General features: G+C 46.5%; 6 protein-coding genes across 6 annotated transcripts; 2 read left to right on the forward strand and 4 right to left on the reverse strand.

Annotated features, from left to right (window-relative positions):
• Positions 1 to 3,582: 3,582 nt before the first annotated feature.
• On the reverse strand, positions 3,583 to 4,030 carry LOC101531238 (histone H2A type 1-B). Its single transcript, XM_004599836.2, has one exon. It carries the CDS (start codon positions 4,017 to 4,019, stop codon positions 3,627 to 3,629), a length of 393 nt encoding a protein of 130 aa, XP_004599893.2. The 5' UTR covers positions 4,020 to 4,030; the 3' UTR covers positions 3,583 to 3,626.
• A 1,269-nt stretch (positions 4,031 to 5,299) lies between these two features.
• Positions 5,300 to 5,748, reverse strand: LOC131480863 (histone H2B type 1-C/E/F/G/I). The gene has a single exon (XM_058667339.1). It carries the CDS (start codon positions 5,745 to 5,747, stop codon positions 5,367 to 5,369), a length of 381 nt encoding a protein of 126 aa, XP_058523322.1. The 5' UTR covers position 5,748; the 3' UTR covers positions 5,300 to 5,366.
• A 384-nt stretch (positions 5,749 to 6,132) lies between these two features.
• On the forward strand, positions 6,133 to 6,608 carry LOC131480841 (histone H2A type 1-E). The gene has a single exon (XM_058667261.1). The coding sequence runs from the start codon at positions 6,135 to 6,137 to the stop codon at positions 6,525 to 6,527; it is 393 nt and encodes a 130-aa protein (XP_058523244.1). The 5' UTR covers positions 6,133 to 6,134; the 3' UTR covers positions 6,528 to 6,608.
• Positions 6,609 to 7,465: 857 nt separating this feature from the next.
• LOC131480835 (histone H3.1) lies at positions 7,466 to 7,929 on the forward strand. The gene has a single exon (XM_058667237.1). It carries the CDS (start codon positions 7,497 to 7,499, stop codon positions 7,905 to 7,907), a length of 411 nt encoding a protein of 136 aa, XP_058523220.1. The 5' UTR covers positions 7,466 to 7,496; the 3' UTR covers positions 7,908 to 7,929.
• Positions 7,930 to 23,518: 15,589 nt separating this feature from the next.
• LOC101530666 (histone H3.1) lies at positions 23,519 to 23,999 on the reverse strand. Its single transcript, XM_004598389.2, has one exon. It carries the CDS (start codon positions 23,977 to 23,979, stop codon positions 23,569 to 23,571), a length of 411 nt encoding a protein of 136 aa, XP_004598446.1. The 5' UTR covers positions 23,980 to 23,999; the 3' UTR covers positions 23,519 to 23,568.
• An 871-nt stretch (positions 24,000 to 24,870) lies between these two features.
• Positions 24,871 to 25,360, reverse strand: LOC131480843 (histone H2A type 1-E). Its single transcript, XM_058667288.1, has one exon. The coding sequence runs from the start codon at positions 25,261 to 25,263 to the stop codon at positions 24,871 to 24,873; it is 393 nt and encodes a 130-aa protein (XP_058523271.1). The 5' UTR covers positions 25,264 to 25,360.
• Positions 25,361 to 25,458: the final 98 nt, after the last annotated feature.

The following is a 25,458-nucleotide window of genomic DNA, read 5'->3' on the forward strand; positions in this document are numbered from 1 at the left end:
CATGGCACATCAATTTCTGCGTCTTTGCTCTCCAGCTGCAGTGCAACCTATGCTCAGGTTCTGCTTTCCCCAAGGTTACCTATTTCTGGCAGAGCATTTATATAGATTATCAGCTCTTTCCTCTTCACCCTCCACTCCCACTAACACAATGACATGTAACTTTTTGTCTGATTGAGTTTCAGAAAGATTTTTTTTTTCTTAAAAAGCAGCAATAGCAATAGCTCTGTGTTTAAAAAATTTGCAATAGGCTGTACTGTACAATTATTTTAAAGTTTGCACTTGATTGTTTTGGGTATACCAACCCTAAGAGAGACTACAGAAACAATAAAGAAATGTTCCAAAGGAGTTGCAGAGTGAGGGGTTTGGTAAATACAGTAAGTGAAGGACAAATTCTCTACCATTACATATCACATTTCAGGAGCCGTTAGAACTTCCAGTTACTCCAGAAGTTGCAGGATACTGAAACATGACTATGAGGTCACCAGCCATTTCATGGGAATACGTGGGTGGCCCTGAATAAGGCGTAGATCATGAACACAGATGAGAAATTGAGGTTAACCCCTCAAGGCATGCAGCATATTTCCTTGGCACTTGAGAGCCTAGAGAAAACCATGACCATGGATTATCTGTTTTGTAAATTTTAAAAGCTAATATGTAATTGGAATGTGTTAGGTGTATATTTTAATTTTCCAAAACCAATGTTTGTGAAATATAAATGCAAAGCAAAAGATTTCTCAATGAAAATTTAATGGAATAATGAGATAATTGTACAACCCAGTTGAAAGATATACCTTGAAAGGTGAGTTTTAAATATTGTGTGAATATTTTTAGCAGTGATTATATACCAAAGTGATAATATTTTCACAGCTGATACTCATTGCAACATGTTAAAATGATTTCACATGCATCCTTCTACTTTTTAAAATGTGGTTACTACAAATTTCAAAATAACAGCATTTGCATTATTTTTGATGTGTAGCATTGTGCAAGAATTCTTATTTTGTCCTGTTTCCTGATTCTTTGTAAAATATTGTAAGTAAAATTTTGAAAAAAAGGGGACTATTTTATATTGCATGGAAATCTAGTACGTGGATCAAAGTTAGAATCATTTAGAAATATATAGAAGTTAACAAAAGGAAGCTGTCCAAAAACAAACAAAAAGCGTTTGACTTATCACGGAGAAAATAGTAATATAGAGATGAGATTATTATTAACATTTGCATTCTTTAATTGCAAGAAATCAGTAAATGGCAACTACTTGGAATTCTACCACTGTATTATTCCCCGGAATATAGGTATTTGCAGACGGGTATCTAGAACTAAATGTTGTTTCCATAAAAGCTTAAGCTTTGATCTGCTAAAAATCATTGAAGAGTATAGTAATTAGAAAAACAAGAAAGCCAACTATTCCAGAACCCCCAGATCATTATTTCGGAGAAAAGAAGGTCATACGATGATTTCTGAAAGCTACATTCAGGTCAGCAAAGATGACAGCCAGAAAATCAGATCATGGATTCCATAAAAGGAGGAATTTGAATTGTAAGTAATTTTGTTCAACTTTGTTGTCAAAAGAGAGGGGTTATAAGATGGAAAGTAAACCTGTCAAAAATCACATAAGGATTTCATATCAAACTATTTATATTGACTCAAAAATAAAGGAAGGACTGCATTCTCTTTCATAGGAAAGCATAGCCTAAACAGCATGCTCAGGGTTGTGTCTTGGGGGATATGATTATGTTTTGATATTTATATGGCCTGCATCAGTGTTTTTCAATTATAAGCTGAAAGATAGAATGATTGCATGTTTCTGCCCATTACAGCTGAAAAGTACGTTTCTGCAGTACAGTGTGTAACCCAAAGCTGACAATGTAATACTCCCACAGGACATAATAAATCTTTTTGAGCTAAATTTCCTCCAATTTTCTGTTATGTGTTATATATATTGTTCATCATCTTTATTCTGTTGACATAAGTTTATTTTTCTGTGGTTCCCTGAATAATGAGTTATAGATTAGGAACATATATTTGAATTTTTATTATTTGGAATTCTATGCGTTGATACATGTCATGAAACAATGGCCTGAGTCAGTTTCTCCATGTGAAAGTTCTGGTCTGAGTTTGGTTTTTAAACTTTCTCAATTTGTTGAAGGCACATGTTGAACTCATTATACGGAATTATAAATGTGGTACTTCTTTTGACACTCCATGGAGGTTTTAACAGACAATTTCTCTCACCAGTATGCCATTCAAGTCCATAATTTACCTAGATTTCACCCCAGGCACATCTCAACTCCACTCACCAAATTCAACACGCAAATTTGAAAGTGGATTTGTGGAGAGAAGTGATCTGTGGAGCAACAAGTTGCACATTAGTTTTAAAAGTCTGTAAATGTAGTTCTTATTGATTCAATCATTAGAATTCTTTTTACCAGGGAAGGCAAAGACACTGAGTGCTTTCATGTAGAACCTACTGAGAAAATGCTTGGCGCTTAAAAAAACCTTTCCTTATATATGACATGAAAGCTTTGAGTTGTGTGTTCCACGGGTCGGGTGTGCAAAAGGGTGACTTCCTTAGCATGAGACATGGATGGCACAGAGTTTGGGTTTCAAAGAGCCCCAGGAAGAAGACTGCCTACCTCCATCAACGTCATGTTTATCAGCCAAGCTCTCAAAGCACAGGCCGGTGTTGTAGTTGTGATGATCAAAGGCCTTGGTTCTCAGAAAGGGAGCTTGAGAACATGCAAGTTGGCTCGTGTAGCAGTGAAGCTGCTTTTTTAATACATGATTTACTTATTTATTTGACAGTCACGTTTACAAAGTGACAGGGACAGAGAGAGATCTTCCGTCCACCAACGCACCCCCTCAGATGGCCAGCACTAGGGCTCAGCTCCTTTCAGTACAGACATTTGGGGAGTGAACTAACATATGAAAGATCTTTCTGTCTTTCCTTTTTGTAAATCTCCAATAAAAGAACATAAATAAATAAATCATAAAAAGTCTTCCTGGTGGCAAACTGCCTGCAAAGTGTCTACGTTAAGGTGCACACCTGCCTGGTTTAACGAAGCCCATGGTGTAATCTAACCAGGCTTCCTAACCATTTGGGAGATTTTACTCATTCTTTAAGCTGTTCACTTTTAAAGCAAGCCCTATCATAAAGGCGGTTTCTTTTCATGGTGGCCTTTTTAAAATTGCGGTCCCAATTGCATTTCCTAGACTAAGAAATTGCAGATCTTTCCACTAAAACTAGGTGCCAGCATACCAAAAATTCAAAAATCCCGCCGGGAAATTTGATTGGACACACCATATCCTTTGTTCTTCGATGAAATCATATTTTCAAGCTTCCAGTGTATGTACACAGAATATAGACAAGGTTTGTGTGGTGGCTTTATATGTATACACATTTTGTGGTGAAAAATACTAACGTAATTTACTATAGAATTCATTCCTATTTTATTTGCATGAAATGTAGTTTCCTCTAAAGCATTTCATCCTGTAGGGAAGGATCTCTTAGGACTGCAAACCAGCAGAAAACCTGCCCAACACATTTTGAGTGTTTCAGCTCTATGCAGAAACAGTGGTGGCTCTTAAAAGAGCCTTTGGTTGTGGTGGACTGCCTTCTCCGCAGTTTATTTTCCCTTGGCTTTGTGGTGGCTCTCGGTCTTCTTGGGCAGCAGCACGGCCTGGATGTTAGGCAGGACGCCGCCCTGTGCGATGGTCACGCGGCCCAGCAGCTTGTTGAGCTCCTCGTCGTTGCGGATGGCCAGCTGCAGGTGGCGCGGGATGATGCGTGTCTTCTTGTTGTCGCGCGCCGCGTTGCCCGCCAGCTCCAGGATCTCAGCCGTCAGGTACTCGAGCACGGCCGCCAGGTACACGGGCGCACCAGCTCCGACGCGCTCGGAATAGTTTCCCTTGCGCAGCAGCCGGTGAACTCTGCCCACGGGGAACTGCAGGCCGGCCCTGGAAGAGCGAGTCTTGGCCTTGGCGCGAGCTTTTCCTCCTTGCTTGCCGCGTCCTGACATTTTGGTAACCAGAGGGATAGCCTATGAAAGGGAGAGCAAAGTCAAATGTGAAATCTCAAATCAGAGAGGAAGCAATTATACTTCCAACCGGAATGGAAAATTGTCGTGTCTGATTGGATAAATTGAGATTACAATTTTAGCCAATGAAAAAGTGAGTCCAGTCAGTCCCCTTATTTGCATAGGAGCTTAAGTTCAAACACAATCTACCCAATCAAACTTTGGGATTTTAAGTACTACTTTTGCATACGCACGCTACAAACATATGCAGTGTTGGTTCAAGTATGTGTGTTTGTTTCTATTCTCTTTGAAAGCGCTGTGGTATAACGTCATTGTGACAGATTCAAGTGCAGAGCTAACAGGTGTACTGAACAGCAGTTTCATTTACAAAGATATCTCATTTACATTAAATATCAATTGTTTTGTTCTATTGCCAATTGTAAAAGCTGCTTCCTAACCAGGGGCTGTTGGCTCAGATTTTTATTATTTTTTTTTTGATAATCTTTAGGTAGTTCATTAGGGCGCAAAGGTTCAAGGGCTACAAGAAAGTGGGTAAGACTATTATTTCCACATGATTTTTCTATATCTGGGATAAACAGGGAGGTAAAGGGAGAAGCCCCACCAATCCTCCCAACCATGCCATGTCCATGATATGGGGCATGCTCCGAGGGTCTTGCTCAAGTGGTTTTGACAGTCCAGCAGTTATGAATTGCTGCCGATCTCGCCACTAAAAGCATGATGTGGCCGCTGAGAAATCCTCTCATTGACATAGTCCACCTTGGGAGTCTGTTCTCCCTGTTTTTCACTGCCAACATATGGTTGTGGTAGTTGATTGATTTGTTCTGTCCTGTCTTTTCATGGTTCAGGTACCGAGTCTGGCAGTTTGATTGTGGAAATCGCTAAAGAAACTTTGAGGTGAACCCAGACCAAGTTTTTGTGTGTACTTGCAAGTACAAGACCCGGTTCTTCCTGTTATACATTGTTTGCTGGCCCAAAACACCCCTTTATAGAATGAGATCTCTTTGCAAGGTGAGACGATGGCGTGCTTCATCCTCCTACTAGTTACATTTCTAACCTAAGGATTGTAGACCTTCAATTAGTGACTGCCTGCAATCACCATGGTTGGTAACTGCTAACAGAAAAAGGTACGGAACATAAGCATTACCAAGCCCAATGCTGAGCTGCGCAGGTAACTAATAAAGCATAGAATAACCTGCATTAACAGTAGCTACAGATTGTGTTTTAAGTACCACTTTGCAGGAACTATGGCACTTATGTTACAGATCTTTCATAGACTTTGTAGGTGGCTCTGAAAAGAGCCTTTGGGGTGAAAAGTACTCAAGCACGCGTCTACTTGGAGCTGGTGTACTTGGTGACGGCCTTGGTGCCCTCGGACACGGCGTGCTTGGCCAGCTCGCCCGGCAGCAGCAGGCGCACGGCCGTCTGGATCTCCCGGGACGTGATGGTCGAGCGCTTGTTGTAGTGCGCCAGGCGCGACGCCTCGCCCGCGATGCGCTCGAAGATGTCGTTGACGAACGAGTTCATGATGCCCATGGCCTTGGACGAGATGCCCGTGTCCGGGTGCACCTGCTTGAGCACCTTGTACACGTAGACCGAGTAGCTCTCCTTGCGGCTGCGCTTGCGCTTCTTGCCGTCCTTCTTCTGCGCCTTGGTCACCGCCTTCTTGGAGCCCTTCTTCGGCGCAGGAGCGGATTTCGCTGGCTCAGGCATGATCAACACTCAGTTGGATCTTCCAGGAGAAGAAATCAGAGTGCGGAGATGCGTGCGCCACGAGCCAATTTCTGCGCTGAGCATGCAAATGAAGATTGTAGATATGCGGGTTTTCATTGGCTGGCTTTCTTTTCTGCCTTCGGATAGGCTACGACGGGATGCTGGACTCTCATTGGATGTTTCAGTATCCTCGCCTCAGTACCGCCCTAGGGCTACAGACATCCCATGCAAAGTAGAGGCAGCGTGTTCTTACAGCTGCATTGTGATTGGCTGAACTTTGCATCCGGACGCTGCTATTGGCTATTTTACGAAACCGAAGCAGAGTATAACCGTGCAGCGGCCGGTTGGTGGGCATCTTGGGTTGAACTGAACTTTAAAGAAATCGCCATGTCAGGACGCGGCAAGCAGGGCGGCAAGGCTCGCGCCAAGGCCAAGACTCGCTCTTCCCGGGCTGGTCTGCAGTTCCCGGTGGGCAGAGTTCACCGGCTGCTGCGCAAGGGAAACTACGCCGAGCGGGTGGGCGCCGGTGCTCCCGTGTACCTGGCGGCCGTGCTCGAGTACCTGACGGCTGAGATCCTGGAGCTGGCGGGCAACGCGGCGCGCGACAACAAGAAGACGCGCATCATCCCGCGCCACCTGCAGCTGGCCATCCGCAACGACGAGGAGCTCAACAAGCTGCTGGGCCGCGTGACCATCGCACAGGGCGGCGTCCTGCCCAACATCCAGGCCGTGCTGCTGCCCAAGAAGACCGAGAGCCACCACAAGGCCAAGGGAAAATAAACTGCGGAGAAGGCAGTCCACCACAACCAAAGGCTCTTTTAAGAGCCACCACAAAATCAAATTGAAAGGGCTTGAACATTTCCAACAGGTGCGTTGCTTGCATTGATAACGCTAGAAAGTAAAACTGCTACTAGTCTTGCTCGTTTCGATGCCTATATATTTTAGGTTTGGGAATTGGGGTTTTTTTGGTCATTTCGGAGGGAAGGCTCCATTGAGGTGAGATGTGAAAACATTGCTCTCGATAAACTTGTCTGGCAGGAACTTTCGACAACATTCCTAAACATTGTTCACTGCCATATGGATGTCTGGTTCCCTGCCCTTTCACTACAGCCAGCTTACCAACCTGTTGGGAGAACAAACTACACTCCGCCCCGTCATGTTTTTTCAGTAGCTGAAATATTTGGTTACAAATCATGAATTTATAACAGTCTACACAAACTGATTGTAACATGAAGAGTAGTTTGAGTGTTCATTAACACCTTGTTTGAGAACGTTACTAAGGAGAAAAGTCATGATCATTTGTAAAGATTGAGAATAAACTGAAATTCAAGACATAAAAAATTGATCGAAAAAATGTGTTTTCTAAATTTAAATAAAATAACCGTCAAAGCTCCTGTGCCTTTTTTGAAAAGATCAAAAATCAGTTTCAGGTGCCAAGGATTAAATTACATTAATCCACGAAAAAAAAATCCCCTCGATATATGAGATTCTAATGAGATATTTAACTATTTTAAATGAAACGCATGGAGGGGGGGAGAAAAGAAAGGGCTTTAAACTCCAGTAGAAAAGCTGGTCCGAGGAAAGCCTTACTAGTTGAGGGAAGAACAGTTCGCTCAGGCATGATCGTTGCCACCAATAGCTTTCCTCTGAGCCGCCCCAGGTCTGACTTGTCCAATGAAAAGAGCAATCGTGTTATATATATTCGTTCACTTTCGGTTTCTCGGCAGGCAGTGCTTGTTCAGTTCAGCCATGGCTCGCACGAAGCAGACTGCCCGCAAGTCGACCGGCGGCAAGGCCCCGCGCAAGCAGCTGGCCACCAAGGCGGCCCGCAAGAGCGCGCCGGCCACGGGCGGCGTCAAGAAGCCACACCGCTACCGGCCCGGCACGGTGGCGCTGCGCGAGATCCGGCGCTACCAGAAGTCGACGGAGCTGCTGATCCGCAAGCTGCCGTTCCAGCGGCTGGTGCGCGAGATCGCGCAGGACTTCAAGACGGACCTGCGCTTCCAGAGCTCGGCCGTGATGGCGCTGCAGGAGGCGTGCGAGGCCTACCTGGTGGGGCTCTTCGAGGACACCAACCTGTGCGCCATCCACGCCAAGCGCGTCACCATCATGCCCAAGGACATCCAGCTGGCTCGCCGCATCCGCGGGGAGCGGGCTTAAGTCGACCTTGGAGCACCCCACCATTAAAATCCAAAGGCTCTTTTCAGAGCCAATCACCTTTTCTGTAAAAGAAGCTGTATACGGACTTAGCTTTGGGCTTATTTGGCTGTGCATGTGCTGCTCAACTGCTTTCCCCTCATGGTTGTAATTCTGGTCCTTAAGTTCTGTAGTAGTTATCCAAGTCTTTACAGACTAAATTGCTTTTTGTTGTTTTTATTGCTTGGACATATTGCTGTCCTATATGAGAAACGAGTTGGCAGTCAGCATTTTGCTTTTTTTTTTTTGGCCGGGGAGTTAATGTAACCAGGTTGCTGACTTATTAGTAGCTGAAAGTCTTGATATGTATCTTTCAAGACATTCCCTCTGGAAGGTACCTGTTAGATCCCTGAAGGTTGGGCACATGCCATTAAAATACAAAAGACCAGCCTTGGTTGGAATTGTGACGAGAATTATGAAGAGCTCATAATTAGGTTACCTCGTACACCACTCCCTACCTCCCTCCATCCACTACCTCAAGAGTGGTCAGTGAGGGGAGATCGTTTGGGTAGTTGACCCTGGAATGGGTTTCAATCTAATTTGCTCCCACTCTCCTGGCAACTCTGGCCCGCATGCTTGTGAATGTGCAGTCACTCACCTAAGTAGCTGTGGGGACCTTATACATCGAAACAGCTTATCTTGTGTGATACTAGGATCTAATACACAAGTAAAATGTACCCTGTGTCCCTCACACTAGATATAAAGAAATGTGACATATCAGTCTGGTTTTGACTGGCTCAAGTCATGATCCTGGCTATGCCAGCTTAAATGTACAGTAATTCTCTCAATTTCTTTCTTTCCTTTTTGCTCTTCTCCATTCTATTTTAAAGTCAGGGTTTGCTTTTGGCTAATGTAATGATGTGCCTTTAAATATCATCTGTGGTATTTTCCATTTGAAATCCCTACATTCCCTTATGTAAAGGCTATTGCATCTGCTTCTTGTCTGCACACTTATTCTTTCTTCGTGGAGCATAAAAAAGGTCTCCCCCCGCCTGAGCTATAGGTATATCCTAAAGTTGGCTTGTATTAAGGTATATATTCCATTGTAGGGAGAAAAGTAGCCAATAGCTGGTGGACATTCTAGGCATGGTTAATGCCAGATTTGTGTTACCTATACCAGTAGGCTAGCAGTTTCTTATACAATTCATTTTTATTAGTTTGTTTTGTTTTAAAATGTATGTGGGAAAGGCGGGGATGCCTGGCCAGGACAAGCCACTCCAGCTCCCCAGGCCAGGGTGAGGTGGGGAAGGGGACATTTTGGAGTGGGAGCAGCTGAGGGCCTATTCAGCAGGGGAGGAATGACTTCTGGGGGGATTCCATGGACCCAAACATTGTACTTGCAGGCAGTCAAGTGAGCTGAGTTGGATTGATTCAGAGGGGCGAATCAGAAATCATGTCTAGGTTAGGCCAAAGCATCTGCCCACATGGGAGATCTGGGTAGGCTGAAGTAGCATTGCTGATCACCTGTTAATGTATGCAAAACTGGGGCTGTGGGACATGCTTGGCTGGGGTCAGCCATCGTACCTACCCACAAATGTCTGGGCAGGGCATGGGACACATCAGGCTGGGCCACAGCATTCACCAGAATGCGAAAGAAATGGATCTGGGGGCAGATTCTGCAGGCGATTGTGGGCTTACCCCTGTGGGATTGCGGCACCTACTGGTCTGCAGAAGTTCAGGGGTGATGACTTGCTGAGCTAGCCTGGACTGTCACTCATTTGACAGGAATTCACCTGATAACTGTAGGAGTTGGGGCTGGGAGGAGGCCCAGCTGGGCAAGGCTGGCACATGGAAAGCACGGAACTGAGGGCAGACCATGCCCTGCACGCCTGTGTCACCTACCAACCCTGGTAAGATCTGGGGCTGGGCTGAGTACCTTCCTGATAGAACTTGGGAAATTTCTGTACAAAGCCGCCTTAGTTCTCAGGGGAGTGGGGGTAAGAGGGCGGGGAAAGGAAGCACAAGAAGAGTCTGGTGTGACCACAGGCCAAGCCTCAATACCTGTTGGCACGTATGAGAGCCAGGAAAGGGTGGCGCCTCAAACAAATGGGCTAGAATACTGGTGGGGGTAGATATTATGGGCGGGCCATATCAGGCAGATTTGCGGTACCTGCCAACATGAGCAAGAGCTGGGACTGAGAATAGACCTGGTGGGGATACTCTGTGGACTCCCCTGCTGGCTGCAGCTTCTACTGGTGAGCATGAGAGCTGGGGCTGTGGGTGGACTGGGCTGGGCAAGGCTGTAGCACCTATTGTCATGCAGACTGGGTCTGGGGGAGGGCCAGATTGAGTTAGGTGCCAGTACCCACTGGTACTCACAAGTGCCACAATGGGTGTGGGCTAGGCTGGGCTAGGCTACAGCTCTCACCCTGTCATATGAAAGCATGGTCTGGAGGTAAACCAGGTTAGGCTAAGATGTAGCAGGTGTCAGTGAGAGCCAGAATGAGTGTGAGCCATTTGGCCTAGGCTGCAGTACCAACTAAGTAAGTGCTAGGAGTGGGGACCAGCCATGTTAGACTGGGCTGCAGGACCCAGGGACACTCACAGGTTCCAGCGCTGGGAATGGGTCTGGTAGGGCAACTGTGGGCACTCCTCTGCTGGGTTCCAACTCCTGCTGGTGAGCATGAGAACGAGGACTGGAGGTGAGCCAGGCTTGTAAAGGCTTCGGCACTCATTGGTATATGGTGGCCTGGATCTGGGGGTGAGACTGGCTGGATGTTCATGAGAACCAGATAGGATGGGGGACAGATTGGGCTAGTTTGCGACACATGCCAGCCCATGCAAAAACTAATGGTAGAGGTGGGCCTAATAGTGATTATTGGAGGTCTCCTAGACTAGGCTGCAGCACGCATTGATTCATGTGAAGAGCAGGCTTGTGGCGGACTCTGCTGGGTTAGCCTGTAGTAGCAATTGTCTTGTGTGAGACATGGAGCTAGGGGCTGAACTGATCACTGAACAGCTGCATGCACAAGTATGTGTAATGGCCGGTACAGGTGATGGACCTAATCTGACCTTGCACTGGCTGGTGCACATTAGAGTCGGGTCTGATGTCACCCCAGGAGAATTCTTGGGGAACACCCAACTAGATTTCTGTACTCAAATCCCAGCCAGAGGGAAAAACCATGATATATGTGGTCTGATTTTAGAATGCATGTATCAGGAATGGGCCTCCTCAGTTGCTGATGCATGCCCAGATGCACATGGGGGACATGCCAGCCAGCTCCTCCAGGCCAGCAGAAGCTGGTAAGTGCCTTGTCAGAGGATGGAAAACAGAACGGTTTGGATCTCTCTCCTGGCCAAGCTTTGAAACCTGTGGTTTGGGTCTGCTGTGGATGCACCGAGGTAGACTTGGTCAGCCAGTGAACCTTGGAAAGATGTTCTTAGCCCTGGTGCAACAAAGCCAGTGATGTCTCAGAACTTTTTTTTTTTAAAGATTTATTTATTTTTATTACAAAGTCAGATATACAGAGAGGAGAGACAGAGAGGAAGATCTTCCATCCAATGATTCACTCCCCAAGTGACCGCAACGGGCCAGTGCTGCCCCAATCCGAAGCCGGGAACCTGGAACCTCTTCCAGGTCTCCCACGTGGGTGCAGGGTCCCAATGCATTGGGCCGTCCTCAACTGCCTTCCCAGGCCACAAGCAGGGAGCTGGACGGGAAGAGGGGCTGCCAGGATTAGAACCAGCGCCCATATGGGATCCTGGGGTGTTCAAGGTGAGGACTCTAGCCGCTAGGCCATGCCACTAGGCCTGATGTCTCAGAACTATTAAACCACTCAAGTTAACACTGAGTTAAAACCTCAGAACGCTGTCCCCCAAACTGACATCTCTAAGGTGTCATCAAATGAGTGTCTGCCATGCCCAGGTACTGATACAGTTTGACCGGAGGGAATGGTACTCTCACTTCCCCTACTGCAGATACAGGAGAAAAAAATAAAGGAGAAAACTGAGACATTTGTCACATCCACCCTAACTGGATACCCCCGTGTGGGCATATATCTTTCTCAACTATGTTAGTGTTAGAAATAAGGTTAAAAAAAGTAATAAAATGAAAGCATATTTAGTTTGTTTTAAAGGTATGTCATACAGTTGTTTACCTAAAGAAATACAGAAATATGCATAGGGAGTTTGTGTGAACCCAGATAGGAATTCACAGATTTTCCCTTTTTTCCTAAGGCAGAGTTAAAGGGGGAGAGATAAGGAGAGACAGAGAGATCTTCCATGTGTTGTTTCACTCCCCAAATGGCAGCTACATTCCAAGTTGGGACAGTGGGAAGACCGAAGCTTCTTTCAGGCTTCCTACATTGTTGCCGATCCCAGAGACTTGGGCCATCCTCTATGACTTTACCAGGTCTTTAGGAGGGAGCTGCATGGGAAGTGGAGCCCCTGGGACTTGTCCTGGAAGCCATAAGTGCTTATGTCATCTCTCTGCCTCTGAGTGTTGTAACTTACTTGATAGTGCAGATGGAAAGTTTATGCTCAGCAGTCATAGTCCCACTTCAGATAAATTTAAAGGAGATGTCTGAGGGGATTTTGTCCCATTTGCACCCAGGAGAGAGTCATTTCTAGCAGGAAAATAACACCAATGGAGAGGAACAAAGAACAAAATTTGTTAATAAGTAAATGTTAACAGATTTACAGGCATATAAGAATACAAAACTACCTAAAACATTAGAATCTCACACAGTGTAGCACAATAAAGAACAGTGAGCTATTTTGCTTTCTCAGGAGACAAGCTACATATCAAGACAATTGCCTGCATGTCTCATGAGTTTTCAAAATTCAAGTCACAAGTACATCTGTTCAGTTAGAGGTTACTTGGCCTATAACCTTGGAAGTTTTCTCTACAGCTTCAAAAGTAGACGGTGAGGGGCTGGCCGGGTGGTGTGCATACTACTCCTCTGCGGTGCTGGTATCCCATTACGGGCACAGGCTCTACTCCTGCTGCTCCACTCCCCACCTCGTTCCCTGCTAATATCCTGGAAAAGCAGCTGGGGATGGCTCAGTCCTTGGGCTCCTCCATCCTTGTGGGAAACTTGGAAGAAACTTTTGATTCCTAGCTTTAGACTGGCTCTGCTCTGGTTATTCTAGCCATTTGGGAAATAAACCACCAGACGGAAGATCTCTGTCTACCCCCTCTTTCTTGTAACTCTGACTTTCAAGTAAAATTAACAGTGAATGTTTTATTTTTAATGACTTATTTATTTTTATTGGAAAGGCAGATATACAGAAAGAAGGAGATATATAGAGCAAGATCTTCTATTTACGGATTTACTCCCTAGGTAGCAGCAATGACTGGAGCTAAGCTGCTCTGAAGCTAGGAATCACAAATTTCCTCCAGATCTCGCATATAGGTGCAAGGTCCCAAGCTGTTGGCCATTCTCTACTCCCCACAAGAAGGGACCCGGGTGAGAATCGAAGCAGAGGGGAAGCAAACTGGCGCCCATATATACACTGAACCCACATTCAGACACTGAGCCATTGTGTCTGGCCCAAGAATAATGTTTAGTGATTTGAAATCTAGACATCATTCCAGACACTATCATGAATTATTTCTTTGAATCTAACAAAACATCCTCCCCCCACTTTTTAAGAAAGATTTATTTATTTGAAAGGCAATGTTATAGCAAAAGAAGGAGAAACAGACCTTCTATCTTCTGGTTTGTTCCTCATTTTATTTGAATGTCTACAATAAATAGGTCTGGGTCAGACCAAAATCAAGAATTTCTGGAACTTCATAGATAGCTCCAAAATGAGTACAGGGGCCCAAGTACATAGGCCATTTGCATTGCTTTCCCAGGCATGGCAGCAGGGAGTTGGATGAGGTGGACGGCAGCAGAGAGTTGGATGAGGTGGACGGCAGCAGAGAGTTGGATGAGGTGGACGGCAGCAGAGAGTTGGATGAGGTGGATGGCAGCAGGGACTTGATTGATTGCCTATATGAGATACCTGTGTTACAGGGAGTTCAAGTCACTGTGCCATGATGCTGCTCCCTTCAAAGTCTAAATCATACTCTCATGTACATTCAAAGCAATAAATTGAATCCACATTACTAACACAACTTGTATGTGTATGTGGAGTTCTCTGTGTGAGAGAATGGTTAGCTCAGTGATATGATGTCAATTGATTGAGCAAATTTGTGCTTGGGGAGAGATGTGCAGACAGTTACAACCTGTCAGCAAGTAGGGTTCCAATCAGACCATACACTTCTGAGTCACAGAATGCTTCTTATTGCTTTAGAATATATATCTTCCTGCCCCGCAGTCTCTTATCAGCGTTCTCTGGGCAGCATATGCACACAGGTGTAGGACGCCATGTTTACGAGGGTGGCTGAGCCATGCCAATTTGGCCACTGGAAAGTCTCATGACAGGGGTCTGCAGCCGGGTGCCCCTGGGATGCTGGGCAGCACAGTACAGCTGGGGGCTTCAGAAGTCACAGAGGGGAAAGTGTAACTTTCAATACAAGATCAAAAGCTTGAATGCCAACAAGAGGGCTGCTGATGGAAGTCCTAGAATCTCAAAGACCAGCAAAAACGTCTAGAGCAGTAACCCAGGTATAAGCACGTTCCGGTTCTCAAAGCTCTCAAACCTCGCCGCCAGCATGGAGGCCCAATCTGTTCACCCAGTCCACTCCTACTCACAAACTAACCTTGAAATCACCAGCACAGACACACCCTACATATCCTGTGATGTATCAACAGTTTCTGACCCCTAGTGCTTGTAACTTGATTAGACTTGTAATTGTGAAACCTTCATATCATTGTAGTTCTCTCAGGCCTGCATATTAAATAGCACTGTTTCAATATTCAACAATTTCCTTATGGCCCGTTGAAATAACAACTAATTTCAATTTGTAATTCTTTTTCCTTCATCATCATGATAGTGAATATATTGAATTAGGCCTAAATATTTACAAATCTGTGTCATTAAACAAAATATCTATCACGGTATAGGAAATATTTCTGGGCCTGGCATGGTAGCCTAGTGGCTTAAGCCCTCATCTTGCATGTGCCGGCATTCCATATGGACACTCGCTTGCATCTCAGCTGCTCCACTTCCCTTCCTGTTCCCTGCTTGTGACCTGGAAGATCAGGGGAATACAGCACAAAGCCTTGGGACCCTGCACCTGTGTGCATGGGAGACCCAGAAGAAGCTCTGAGCTCCTGGCTTCAGATCAGCTCAGCACTGGGCATTGTGGCTGCTTGGGGAGTGAAACAGCAGATGGAAGATCTTTCTTCCTGTGTCTCCTCCTCTCTGTAAATCTGAGTTTCCAATAAATATAAAATAAAAGAAAATAAATACTTTCAATATCTGGAGCTTTTAGAAAACCAACACAGAGGACTGCTTGCTTATAATTTGTTCCTGGACAAGCTTTTTAACCTTTGACAGTTTACTCACCTACAAAATGAAGATAATAGGGGCTTATTTAATAGTTGAGTGGGGGTGAAGAGCATTCAACACTTGCTAGCATTTTGACCAGTAAAAGGCATAGTGTAATAAACCTGTGTTTCTGCTATTATTTTACTAATATTATTATTTCAGATGGGGTTTTAAAAAACCGGAGGAAAAGGCAGATTTGAACCATGCAAACATGCACCAAAAAAAAAAAAAAAAAAAAAAGTACCTACAGTTCCTATAGGCTATTTCCCACTTTCTTGTACTGTGTGTCCTTGTCTATAATATAGGGGAAACCATACATGTGAGGTAACCAAGGAAGATTTTATATATATATAAGTTTAAGTTATCTTATTTTATCTTAAAAAATTGCTATATTTATTTTTATTTGAAAGATTTATAGAGAGGAGATAGAGAGCAGGTCTTCTGTCTGCTGGCACACACCCCAACTGGCCACAATGGCTGAAGCTGGGCTGATCTGAAGCTAGAAGCTCAGAGCTTCTTCTGGATCTCCCTGGTGGGTTAAAGGTCCCAAGAATTTGGTCTGTGTTCTACTGCTTCCCCAGGCCACCAGCAGGAAGCTGGATTGGAAGTGAAGCAGCCAAGACATGGACTGTTGTTGGGCCCGGTGCAGTGGCTTAGTGGCCTAAGTCCTCACCTTGAAGGAGCTGGGATCCCACATGGGTGCCGATTGTAATCCAGGCAGCCCTGCTTCCCATCCAGCTCCCTTGCTTGTGGCCTGGGAAAGCAGTAAAGGGCAGCCCAAAGCCATGGGACTCTGCACCCGTGTGGGGGACCTGGAAGAAGCTCCTGACTCCTGGCTTTAGATCAGCTCACTTGAGGTCAGTTGGGGAGTGAATCATCAGACTGATAATCTTCCTCTCTGTCTCTCCTCCTCTCTGTATATCTTACTTTCCAATAAAAATAAATAAATAAATAAATAAATAAATATGCTGGTGTCATAGGGTAGGGGATTAGCCCATTGAACCTTGATGCTGGCCCAGATTATGTTCTTAATTGTATTAAAAGCTATTGGGATCTAACCAAATATTAAAAAACAAATTCTGGGTTACAAATAAAAAGCACTATAAATAATTCATTTGCAATACAAGTGATTAACTTAGCAGGTGAGATGCATTTCATAATGGTTCACCTGGATTTGTTTCCCAGCATTGCTTTCTTATTTCATTCTCTTGCTGAAACAAAATTTATGAAACAGAAAATGATGGCTCAAGTGTTTGGATCCCTGCAACCCTCATGGATGATCTGCACGGAATTCCAAGTTCCCTTCTTTAGCCGCTTGGCTGTTGAAGTAATTTAAGAAGTTCATCTGCAAGAAATCTCTGTTTTCTCTCGGCATGTCTTGTAATGAATCAGGCCTTTTGAAGGCAGTGGTGGTTTAGACATTACTTTGGATGCATTCATCCCAGTTCAAAATACCTTTGAGCCCCAGCATTGCTTCTGATTTCACTTTCCTGCCATGCACGCCTTGGAAGGCACCTGGTGATGGTTCAAGTATTTGGATCCATGCCATCCATCTGAATGATCTAGATTTATTTCTATGATTAAGTATTTGGGGAGTAAATCAAAAGATGAATGATCTATCTTTGTTTCATTCTCTACTCTGCAGTGCAAATAACTGAAAGTAAAACAGGAAATAAAACCCTTTTGAATGCTAACTTAGTATTGCCCTACACCCATATTTGACTTTACTTATTTATTTGTTTTTATTTTTGATGATTTTTACATAATTGATTACTGTGAGAAGGGGAAGGGGCTTGAGTAAGGTGGATGAGACCATTATTTCCACATTCTCCTTTTTTCCTCCTGCATCTGGGAGAAGGAGGTTGATAAGGGGAGAAGCTACACCCAGCCTCCCATCCATCCCAAGGTCACTGATGTGGGCATGCCTTGAACGTCCTGCTCAAGCGGTTTAGACAGTTCAACAGTTTTGAATTGCTGCCAGTCTCGCAGCTCCAGGTATGATGAAATCTCTCCAAAATTCATTGGTTGACATAGTCTAACTTACAGTCTCCACATGCCTAGATAGTCACTGCCACCACTTGGCTGTGGTAGTTGATTGATTGCTTTGTTGTCCATCCTCTGTTACGGTACCAGGTGTCCTCTGCAGGTTCCAATGTATTGCCGTATTTTCCATGTGCAACTGCATATACTATTTGCTGCTCTAAGCCACTGAGGAAGCCTTGACATAGCTCTGACATGGGCAATCCACAAACAGGACATGAAACCTGCAATTCTCTCCATAGTTGGTCCCAAAATAAGCCTCATTGGAAGTGATGCCAGATCTGATTCTTGTGTGTGCTTGCCAATATAGGAACTCTCACCCATATCAGCCTAATCACACACTGGTTGTTGCAATTGCTGGGTCAGTTCTGGTTCCAGCCGTGTCTTCTACACAAACCAATGAGTATTGCAGCCCAATCCTATCCTGCCCACTACACACTTGAACCTCACATAAACCAGTGGGAGCTGCAGCCTAGTTGAAGCAACCAGCAATAACCCCCACCAGGCCTGCCCCCTGCCTGGATTCTATGTTTGCCAGTATGTACAGCAGACTGGTCTAGTCTGCCCCACATCCCATTCAGCTCTCATACATGTCAATGGGCAACCCAATCAGCCCCATTACCCTGTCCACCTTTGTGTCAGTGGGTGCCATTCTCTGTCTAGCTATACCTGCCTGTAATTCTCAGGCTCAGTAGTGAGAGGGGCAACGCAAGTAGGAGGTGCCCGCTGATTATCTACTGGGCCCACTCCCACTTCCAGATCGTGTACTCTCCAGATGATTCTTTATTTTAGCTTGACAGAATTTGCCACCCCCTGGACCAACATGTGCCAGCTGATGCTGTGGCAAAGCCCAACAAACCCACACCCACTCTGGCTTATGCAAGCACCAGTAGGTATCGTCAACCCAGCCTGGCTTTCCCCTTGATCCAGGTCACATGCAGTTCAACAGGTGTTGTGGCCCTGCCCAGCTTGGTGTACCTACAGCTCTCACACTCACCAGTGGGAGTAGTGGCCCAGCAGGGGAGCCTTCTGCAACCTCCCTACCAGCTTTCCCCTTTCTCCACCCTAGTCTCTCGTGTGCTGGTTAGGCTCTGTGGCCCAGTCTGGCAATGCCTGTCTCATTTCAGCATTTGCCAGTGGGTGCTGTTGCCTGTCTTGGCATGGCCAGCTCCCAATTCCAGCTCACACTGGTGGGGACTATAGTTTAGCCCAGCCCAGCCCAGCCAGCCACTAGTCCCAGACCTAATGTGAACTGGCTAGTATTGCTGCCCAAACTGGCCTGACTCACACACTATTCTGGTTATCAAATTCGCTAGTGGGTTATATAAACTGGCCTAGCCTGGCTCACACCTGAGCCAAATGTATGCCAGTGGGTTCCATTGCCTTGCCTTGTCTGGGTTGCTTCCTGTCTTGGTTCCTGCACTCATCTGCAGGGACTGTGTTCTGACAGAGGGATTCCCCAAGTTCCTCCATCAGAACCTCTCCCAATGCCAGATTTTGAGCCCACCAGTGGGTCCATGGGCCAGTCCTATTTAGTCTACCTCCTGTCCTAGCAGGAATAGTGACCTTTCCTGACTGGCCCTCACCCATTCTGGTTCTTTCTGTTGGGTGCTACATCCCAGTTAAGTCTGGTCCATACCCAGACACAGCTCATGTACGGATCAGCAGGGACCTAGTCCAGCCCATCCTACTCCAACCATGGTTCTCAACCTGTATCAGTTGTTGCTGGAGTCTAGCCCAGTCTGGTGTACCTCAGACCCAGTCTAAGGGACACTACAGCCATGTCCTGACTGAATAGCAGTCCCCTCTCTGCTTTTGGAACAAGTTCTACCACAAAGGCTTCTGCCAAAATGGTAGCCTTTTGTCCTGTGAGTCTAAGATGTTGATACAGACAGTTGAGCACAAAATTTAACATGAGAACATCACCAATTACAGCATCACACTGCAGGCAGAATGCCTGTCACAATGTTGAATGTCATTGATATTACGTCCAGTTTCTGTTGGAAGACTAGTTCAGTGGATCTGTGAGTATTTGTCCTAATTTTGAGACCCAAGGGCACAGGTGGCCAGCATGGTTGTATTGTTCACAGTCCTTACAATTCAGAGGGTCTGAATCTAGGACAGCATGGACGGTGCAGCTGCAGCCACCATGGTCACCAGGGAGATAGCAGTGATGGTGATGGGGCCAAGTGCATGCTGCATCCGGTGCAGAATAGAAGAGTGTACTTGCTTTCAGTGTCCCTTCCAGTAGTCATTCAGCAGGACTAGAATCCAAGGCATTGACATCATTCATTAGTGAAGACTATACGATTTCAAATGCACAAGTGGTCACTTCAAACTTTGTATGGTGTCACGGAGAACACACACTACAGAAATTGAAAGGTAATTTCGTTAGGGATCAGAGACAGTAAGTATCCATTCTCCCATCTGACTCCTCATATGTCCCCAGGAGAAAGGTCCCTATTTCCTGTCAGGGACTGCTCGGTCTGCTTCATGCTTTAAAGGGGTCTTGAAAGGACAGGGACCTCAGCAAGGTATTCTCCAGGGGGTTGATCTTGACATTCCTGACCGAAGGCAGAAGTCATGGGATGTCTGAAGTATTGATTGGAGCTTGGAAGTTTCTCTTTGTTGAAATTTGAACTTTGAAAAGGCTTAGGCCTAGTTGCATCCAGTGCTGGGCTCCTCCTGTTCAGTGGACTCCTTGATGGTGATGAACCTTTTAGGGCAATATTTTTTTGTTTGTTTGCTTGCTTGCTTGTTTTAACTTTTTACCTTCTGGATAGATTGACATGGATATGTAGATGAAGTCTGCTTGCTAAACATTTATCACAACAATCACATTCCAAGTTGGAATTTGCAAGCCCCAATAACAAGTTTTAGCAGGTAGTTCCTTTTTTCACTCTTTTTTCTCTTTTTTATCCTTTTATAAAAATATTTCAGAAGTGGATGGACAGGGAACAGGAAAGTTAGGGTCAGACCATGGAGGGCTGGATGAATCAAAAGTGGCCAGCAGTATGCAGCGAGGCTAACAAAACCAACATCTGGAGAATTGCTCCCAGAGTGAAACACTCAGCCAAGCTCCCAGGAGTGGGGTCTCACCTTCCTCCCATTAAAATATAAAATGGGCGCCATGACTCTGCTTAGGATTTCAAGTTGCCCCAGAGGGTATGAGTGGGGGCTGATGCTGCATAGGATAATGCAGGGGTGAGGTTCGAATCCGAAGGCAATGGTAGAAACAGTAGCACACTGCTAGCCGTGGCTGTTCCCCCAAGTTCTCCAGCAGCTAAGCCAAGAGCCAGGTTAATAAGAATGGACAGAGGACACTTATCACATTGATGTGCATGGCTGTGGCATCCCTCTTCTGGGCCGAATTGCAACCAGGCATCTCATTTCACTTCCATTCTAAATGGGACTTGCTTGCACTTCCCTCTGAGCCCGAATGAGGTTCAACATCACTTTCCTGCAAGTCAGAGGAACCAGTCCCTGAGAAGGTTCAATTCTGGGTTTCAGATTCTGAGTCATTTGAAGTTGTTTGGTCCATGGCACAGTGAAATAATGTATTTACAATCAAACAGATTACCTGTACCAGGAGCTCCAAAAAAAGGAGCAGGATTTCTCTAACACAGACACTCATTTGAAAGCAGGACACTTTTACACTGGGACAGAAAGATTGTCACAGGGTGGAGGAGGGGGAATCTGATGGGTCCTACAAGGTGGGCAATTCCTAATAAAGATGTCCCAAATGAGGCCCAATGACCGGGTAGGCAGCTACCTGACTTGGTGGTGTTGTGCCCAGATTTTGAGATCCTCAGAAATCACCAAGAGTCTGAAGTATATCCAAGTGCACAAGGATCGTTTATTTAAGCTCGGCACATCTGAACCAGGGTTCTCGTCTGAGAGCAGATAGCTGGCAGACCAACACCCCTTATGGACACCCCTTACTGGAGTGTGGCCCTGAACAGCACATTCATAGGGTTTTTATAGGAGCAGTCCTCAATAGCTTGGAAAGAGGCAATTCACAATAGCCTGCAAGGTGAGGGGAAATACCACACATTCCCTACCTAAATCAGTTAGACAGCCCATGCCTGCAGCAACTAAGGTAAGCACCCATTTAATTACTTGGAGCCACCTCTGAGATAACCAGACTTAGGTGGGCCTTAATTCATGAGAACTGGGGCCCATCGATGCTAAAGGTCACATAGGCTGCTAAAGATCACATAGGCTGTTTGGCCTGCAAACTCACTTAGTTCTTAGTAGCACTGATCCATGAACAAATGGTTGGGATTTTGATACTCAGGTTCCTCAGTCAGACCACCTGATGGATGTCCTGGGAGTGAGCTTCTCTGATGCGGATGTCCCAAGTGAATCACAATGGCAGAGTGGGCAACGACCCAATGGGTCCTGGGATTTGGTGTGACCACCTTTTGGATGTTTGGGCACCAGTTCTCGGTGTTTCGTTCTTTATTAGTTATTTCATGTTTTTCAGGGTTTAGTTCTTGCCAACAGGCTTCGAGTTCAGTGAGAGTGAGGCGACAGTGTTCTATAAGCTGGTGAGGAATGTCCGTTTATTCAGTACAAGTTCCAGGGTTTTGTAGGTTAGGAATAGGTAGGGTAGGAAAGCATTTTCAGGTAGTCCCTTCACCCAATAATGACACTATGAATGTCTGAAAGGCACACCTAATCCTGTTGACCTACCAGTCATGTCAGAGGTCACATTCCATACACAGGGTTGGAAATTGTGCCTTAGGCCAGGGCAGGCAAGCTCTAGGCCATGCCCACCAGGTAGCAGGCAGGGACAATTGTCTACATAGCAGCCTCCATTCTGACCAGTGGGAACCACAACCCAGCCAGGGTGTCCCCTTAGTTCCTCAACCAGGCCTGTTCACAGCCATGGATGTTGTATGTGCCAGTGGTTGCTTTGACACAGCTTGGCATAGTCCCTCACTTGTCTTTGTGCCTTCGGATGCTACAGCCTTGCTTGACCAGTCTGGCTCCTACTCCCAACTCTGCCTGTTGGGTGCTGTAACCTTGCCCTGCTCAGTCTGCTCTCATCCCTGGTTTATGCAAACCAATAGGTGCGCTATCCTAGTCTGGTATGACCTGTGTTCCAGCCTGGTTTTTACATTTGCCAGTGAGCTAAGGTTTGCTCAGTCCTGCCTGGTCCACCTTCTTCCAAAATGATGCCACACAGTTGCCAACATATGGAGCTACCCAGCCCAGCCTGCCCAACACCCAGACTAGATCACAAACTTATCAGCAGGAGCTGTGACCTACAGGGGAGTTTCCCAATTCAGCCAACTCCCAGCCCAGGTCTCATGCATGCCAGGGGGTCCTAGGCTCTCCTGTGAGTTCTAAACCAGAATTTCCTGTTTTGTGGACTTTCTGGTGAACAAACACTGATAATTTATCTTTTTAAAGGTAGATTGTGAAAGGACAGTGTGGGTGGCATTTTCTGCTTCTCTTCAAGATCAAGCAACTGTAGGTCCGAAACTTTCATCTGCTCTTTGGTGATTATTTCTGGTTTTCAAAATCAGCTGTTGGTGGGGGTCATAAGGGTGTGGATTTGGGGGAGCTGTCATAACCTGATACAGGGAAAGTAGGGTAAAATGCCAGACAGCGACAAGATCGGATTTACTTAGAATGAAATGATAGGCCCACACATGGTGGGGCCTAGTCCTAGTGTGTATCTAGCATTGCCTACACCAACCCAATAATTTAGATGTGTCAGTAAGAATAAGCAGTATAAAAGGTCTTCTTGTGTGTAATGGCACATCAAAATCACTTTCATTACTAAATCATAAGCGAATTAGTTAGCAGCGGTTTCTGCTGGAATTTTACAAGAAACTCGCCCTAGTCTGCATGTAAATCTTAGAGTTGAACTTACAACATACATTTGGTGGGGGTTAGAGCCGAAAACCCGTAACTTCAAGTGACACCGCCCAGAAAGGTATAGTATTGGAGCCACTTCGGGTTACTAGCGCCTACATAGACATTCTTTAACAAATACTGAGCCGTTTCATGCTTAGCTACAAACCCCATGTTAAGGTGCAACGTTCTATGCGATTTCACTTGTCTTAGAACTTTTTCCTGAGACAAAATGATGAAATTGGGTAAAGTTAAAGACCAGTCACAGCAATTTTCAAGAGAAAGTGGTGGCTCTGAAAAGAGCCTTTGGATTTTAATGGTGGGGTGCTCCAAGGACGACTTAAGCCCGCTCCCCGCGGATGCGGCGAGCCAGCTGGATGTCCTTGGGCATGATGGTGACGCGCTTGGCGTGGATGGCGCACAGGTTGGTGTCCTCGAAGAGCCCCACCAGGTAGGCCTCGCACGCCTCCTGCAGCGCCATCACGGCCGAGCTCTGGAAGCGCAGGTCCGTCTTGAAGTCCTGCGCGATCTCGCGCACCAGCCGCTGGAACGGCAGCTTGCGGATCAGCAGCTCCGTCGACTTCTGGTAGCGCCGGATCTCGCGCAGCGCCACCGTGCCGGGCCGGTAGCGGTGTGGCTTCTTGACGCCGCCCGTGGCCGGCGCGCTCTTGCGGGCTGCCTTGGTGGCCAGCTGCTTGCGCGGGGCCTTGCCGCCGGTCGACTTGCGGGCGGTCTGCTTCGTGCGAGCCATTTGGGATGCTTGTAGCAGTTACAAGGAGAGGCTGAGTGCGTTCGGCGCCGTTCTCCCTTTAAATATACTGAGGGACAATCGGATTGGTCTTTGCACTTTGAAAACTTCCGCGGAATAAGGCCAGTGGCTGCGGCGGCAATGACGCGATGATGACGCATTGGGCTCTCACTGGCTGAATCGCTTCCGGCCCCAAACCCGCCCCAGCCCGAGCCACAACTGACTGCTTCTCCGCTCCTGTAACCGTTGGCACCAAATGGTGGCAACCACTAGAAGGGGTAATAATAACGCGGGGCTGCCCGGAATGGGATCTGCGATTTTAGCCTACCGGACTTGACTCCTAGGAAATGAAAAAGTGCCTAGGTGGGAAATATTGACCCGCTGAAAACTGCTAACCTAACTTTTCCAACCGTTCCGAGTTCTCTAGGTACTGGTGACAAGCTTGGACGCTGTCCTGTTTCAATGACCTCCCGGGCCCCGTTGATGGATTCACATTAGCTTTTGGGTACACGCAAAACTCACGGGCCCCCGATACTGCGCTTTTTCAGCCTCTTCCCTCATCCAAAGGATGCATGTCTTTGCCTGGGGCTGTCGGACAGGGACAGAGCAGGCCGACCAAGGCGGCTGGCTGACGGTAATTGGGAGTTTCTCCAACTTCTGCCCTGCAGTGGTGGGAAAGCGGTTTTGCAAACTACGAAAAAGAGCAAGGATAAATGTATGTTTCTCTGTAGGTAATGGCTCAGGAAATGAACTCCAAAATCACGGGGTGATGGAATTCCTAATCTGACAGTCTTAAAAGTACCCGTCATAACTTCTGAGTATTTCAGCTCTATGCAGAAACAGTGGTGGCTCTTAAAAGAGCCTTTGGTTGTGGTGGACGGCTTTCTCCGCAGTTTATTTTCCCTTGGCTTTGTGGTGGCTCTCGGTCTTCTTGGGCAGAAGCACGGCCTGGATGTTGGGCAGGACGCCGCCCTGTGCGATGGTCACGCGGCCCAGCAGCTTGTTGAGCTCCTCGTCGTTGCGGATGGCCAGCTGCAGGTGGCGAGGGATGATGCGCGTCTTCTTGTTGTCGCGCGCCGCGTTGCCCGCCAGCTCCAGGATCTCAGCCGTCAGGTACTCGAGCACGGCCGCCAGGTACACGGGAGCACCGGCGCCCACCCGCTCGGCGTAGTTTCCCTTGCGCAGCAGCCGGTGAACTCTGCCCACGGGGAACTGCAGACCAGCCCTGGAAGAGCGAGTCTTGGCCTTGGCGCGAGCCTTGCCGCCCTGCTTGCCGCGTCCTGACATGGCGATTTCTCTAAGGTTCAGTTAAACCCAAGATGCCCACCACCCGGCCGCTGCACGGTTATACTCTGCTTCGGTTTCGTAAAATAGCCAATGTCAGCGTCCGGATGCAAAGTTCAGCCAATCACAATGCAGCTGTAAGAACACGCTGCCTCTACTTTGCATAGGACGTCTGTAGCCCTAGGGCGGGTACTGAGG

Source organism: Ochotona princeps, chromosome 1, assembly GCF_030435755.1.
Source record: "Ochotona princeps isolate mOchPri1 chromosome 1, mOchPri1.hap1, whole genome shotgun sequence".
NCBI lineage: Eukaryota > Metazoa > Chordata > Mammalia > Lagomorpha > Ochotonidae > Ochotona > Ochotona princeps.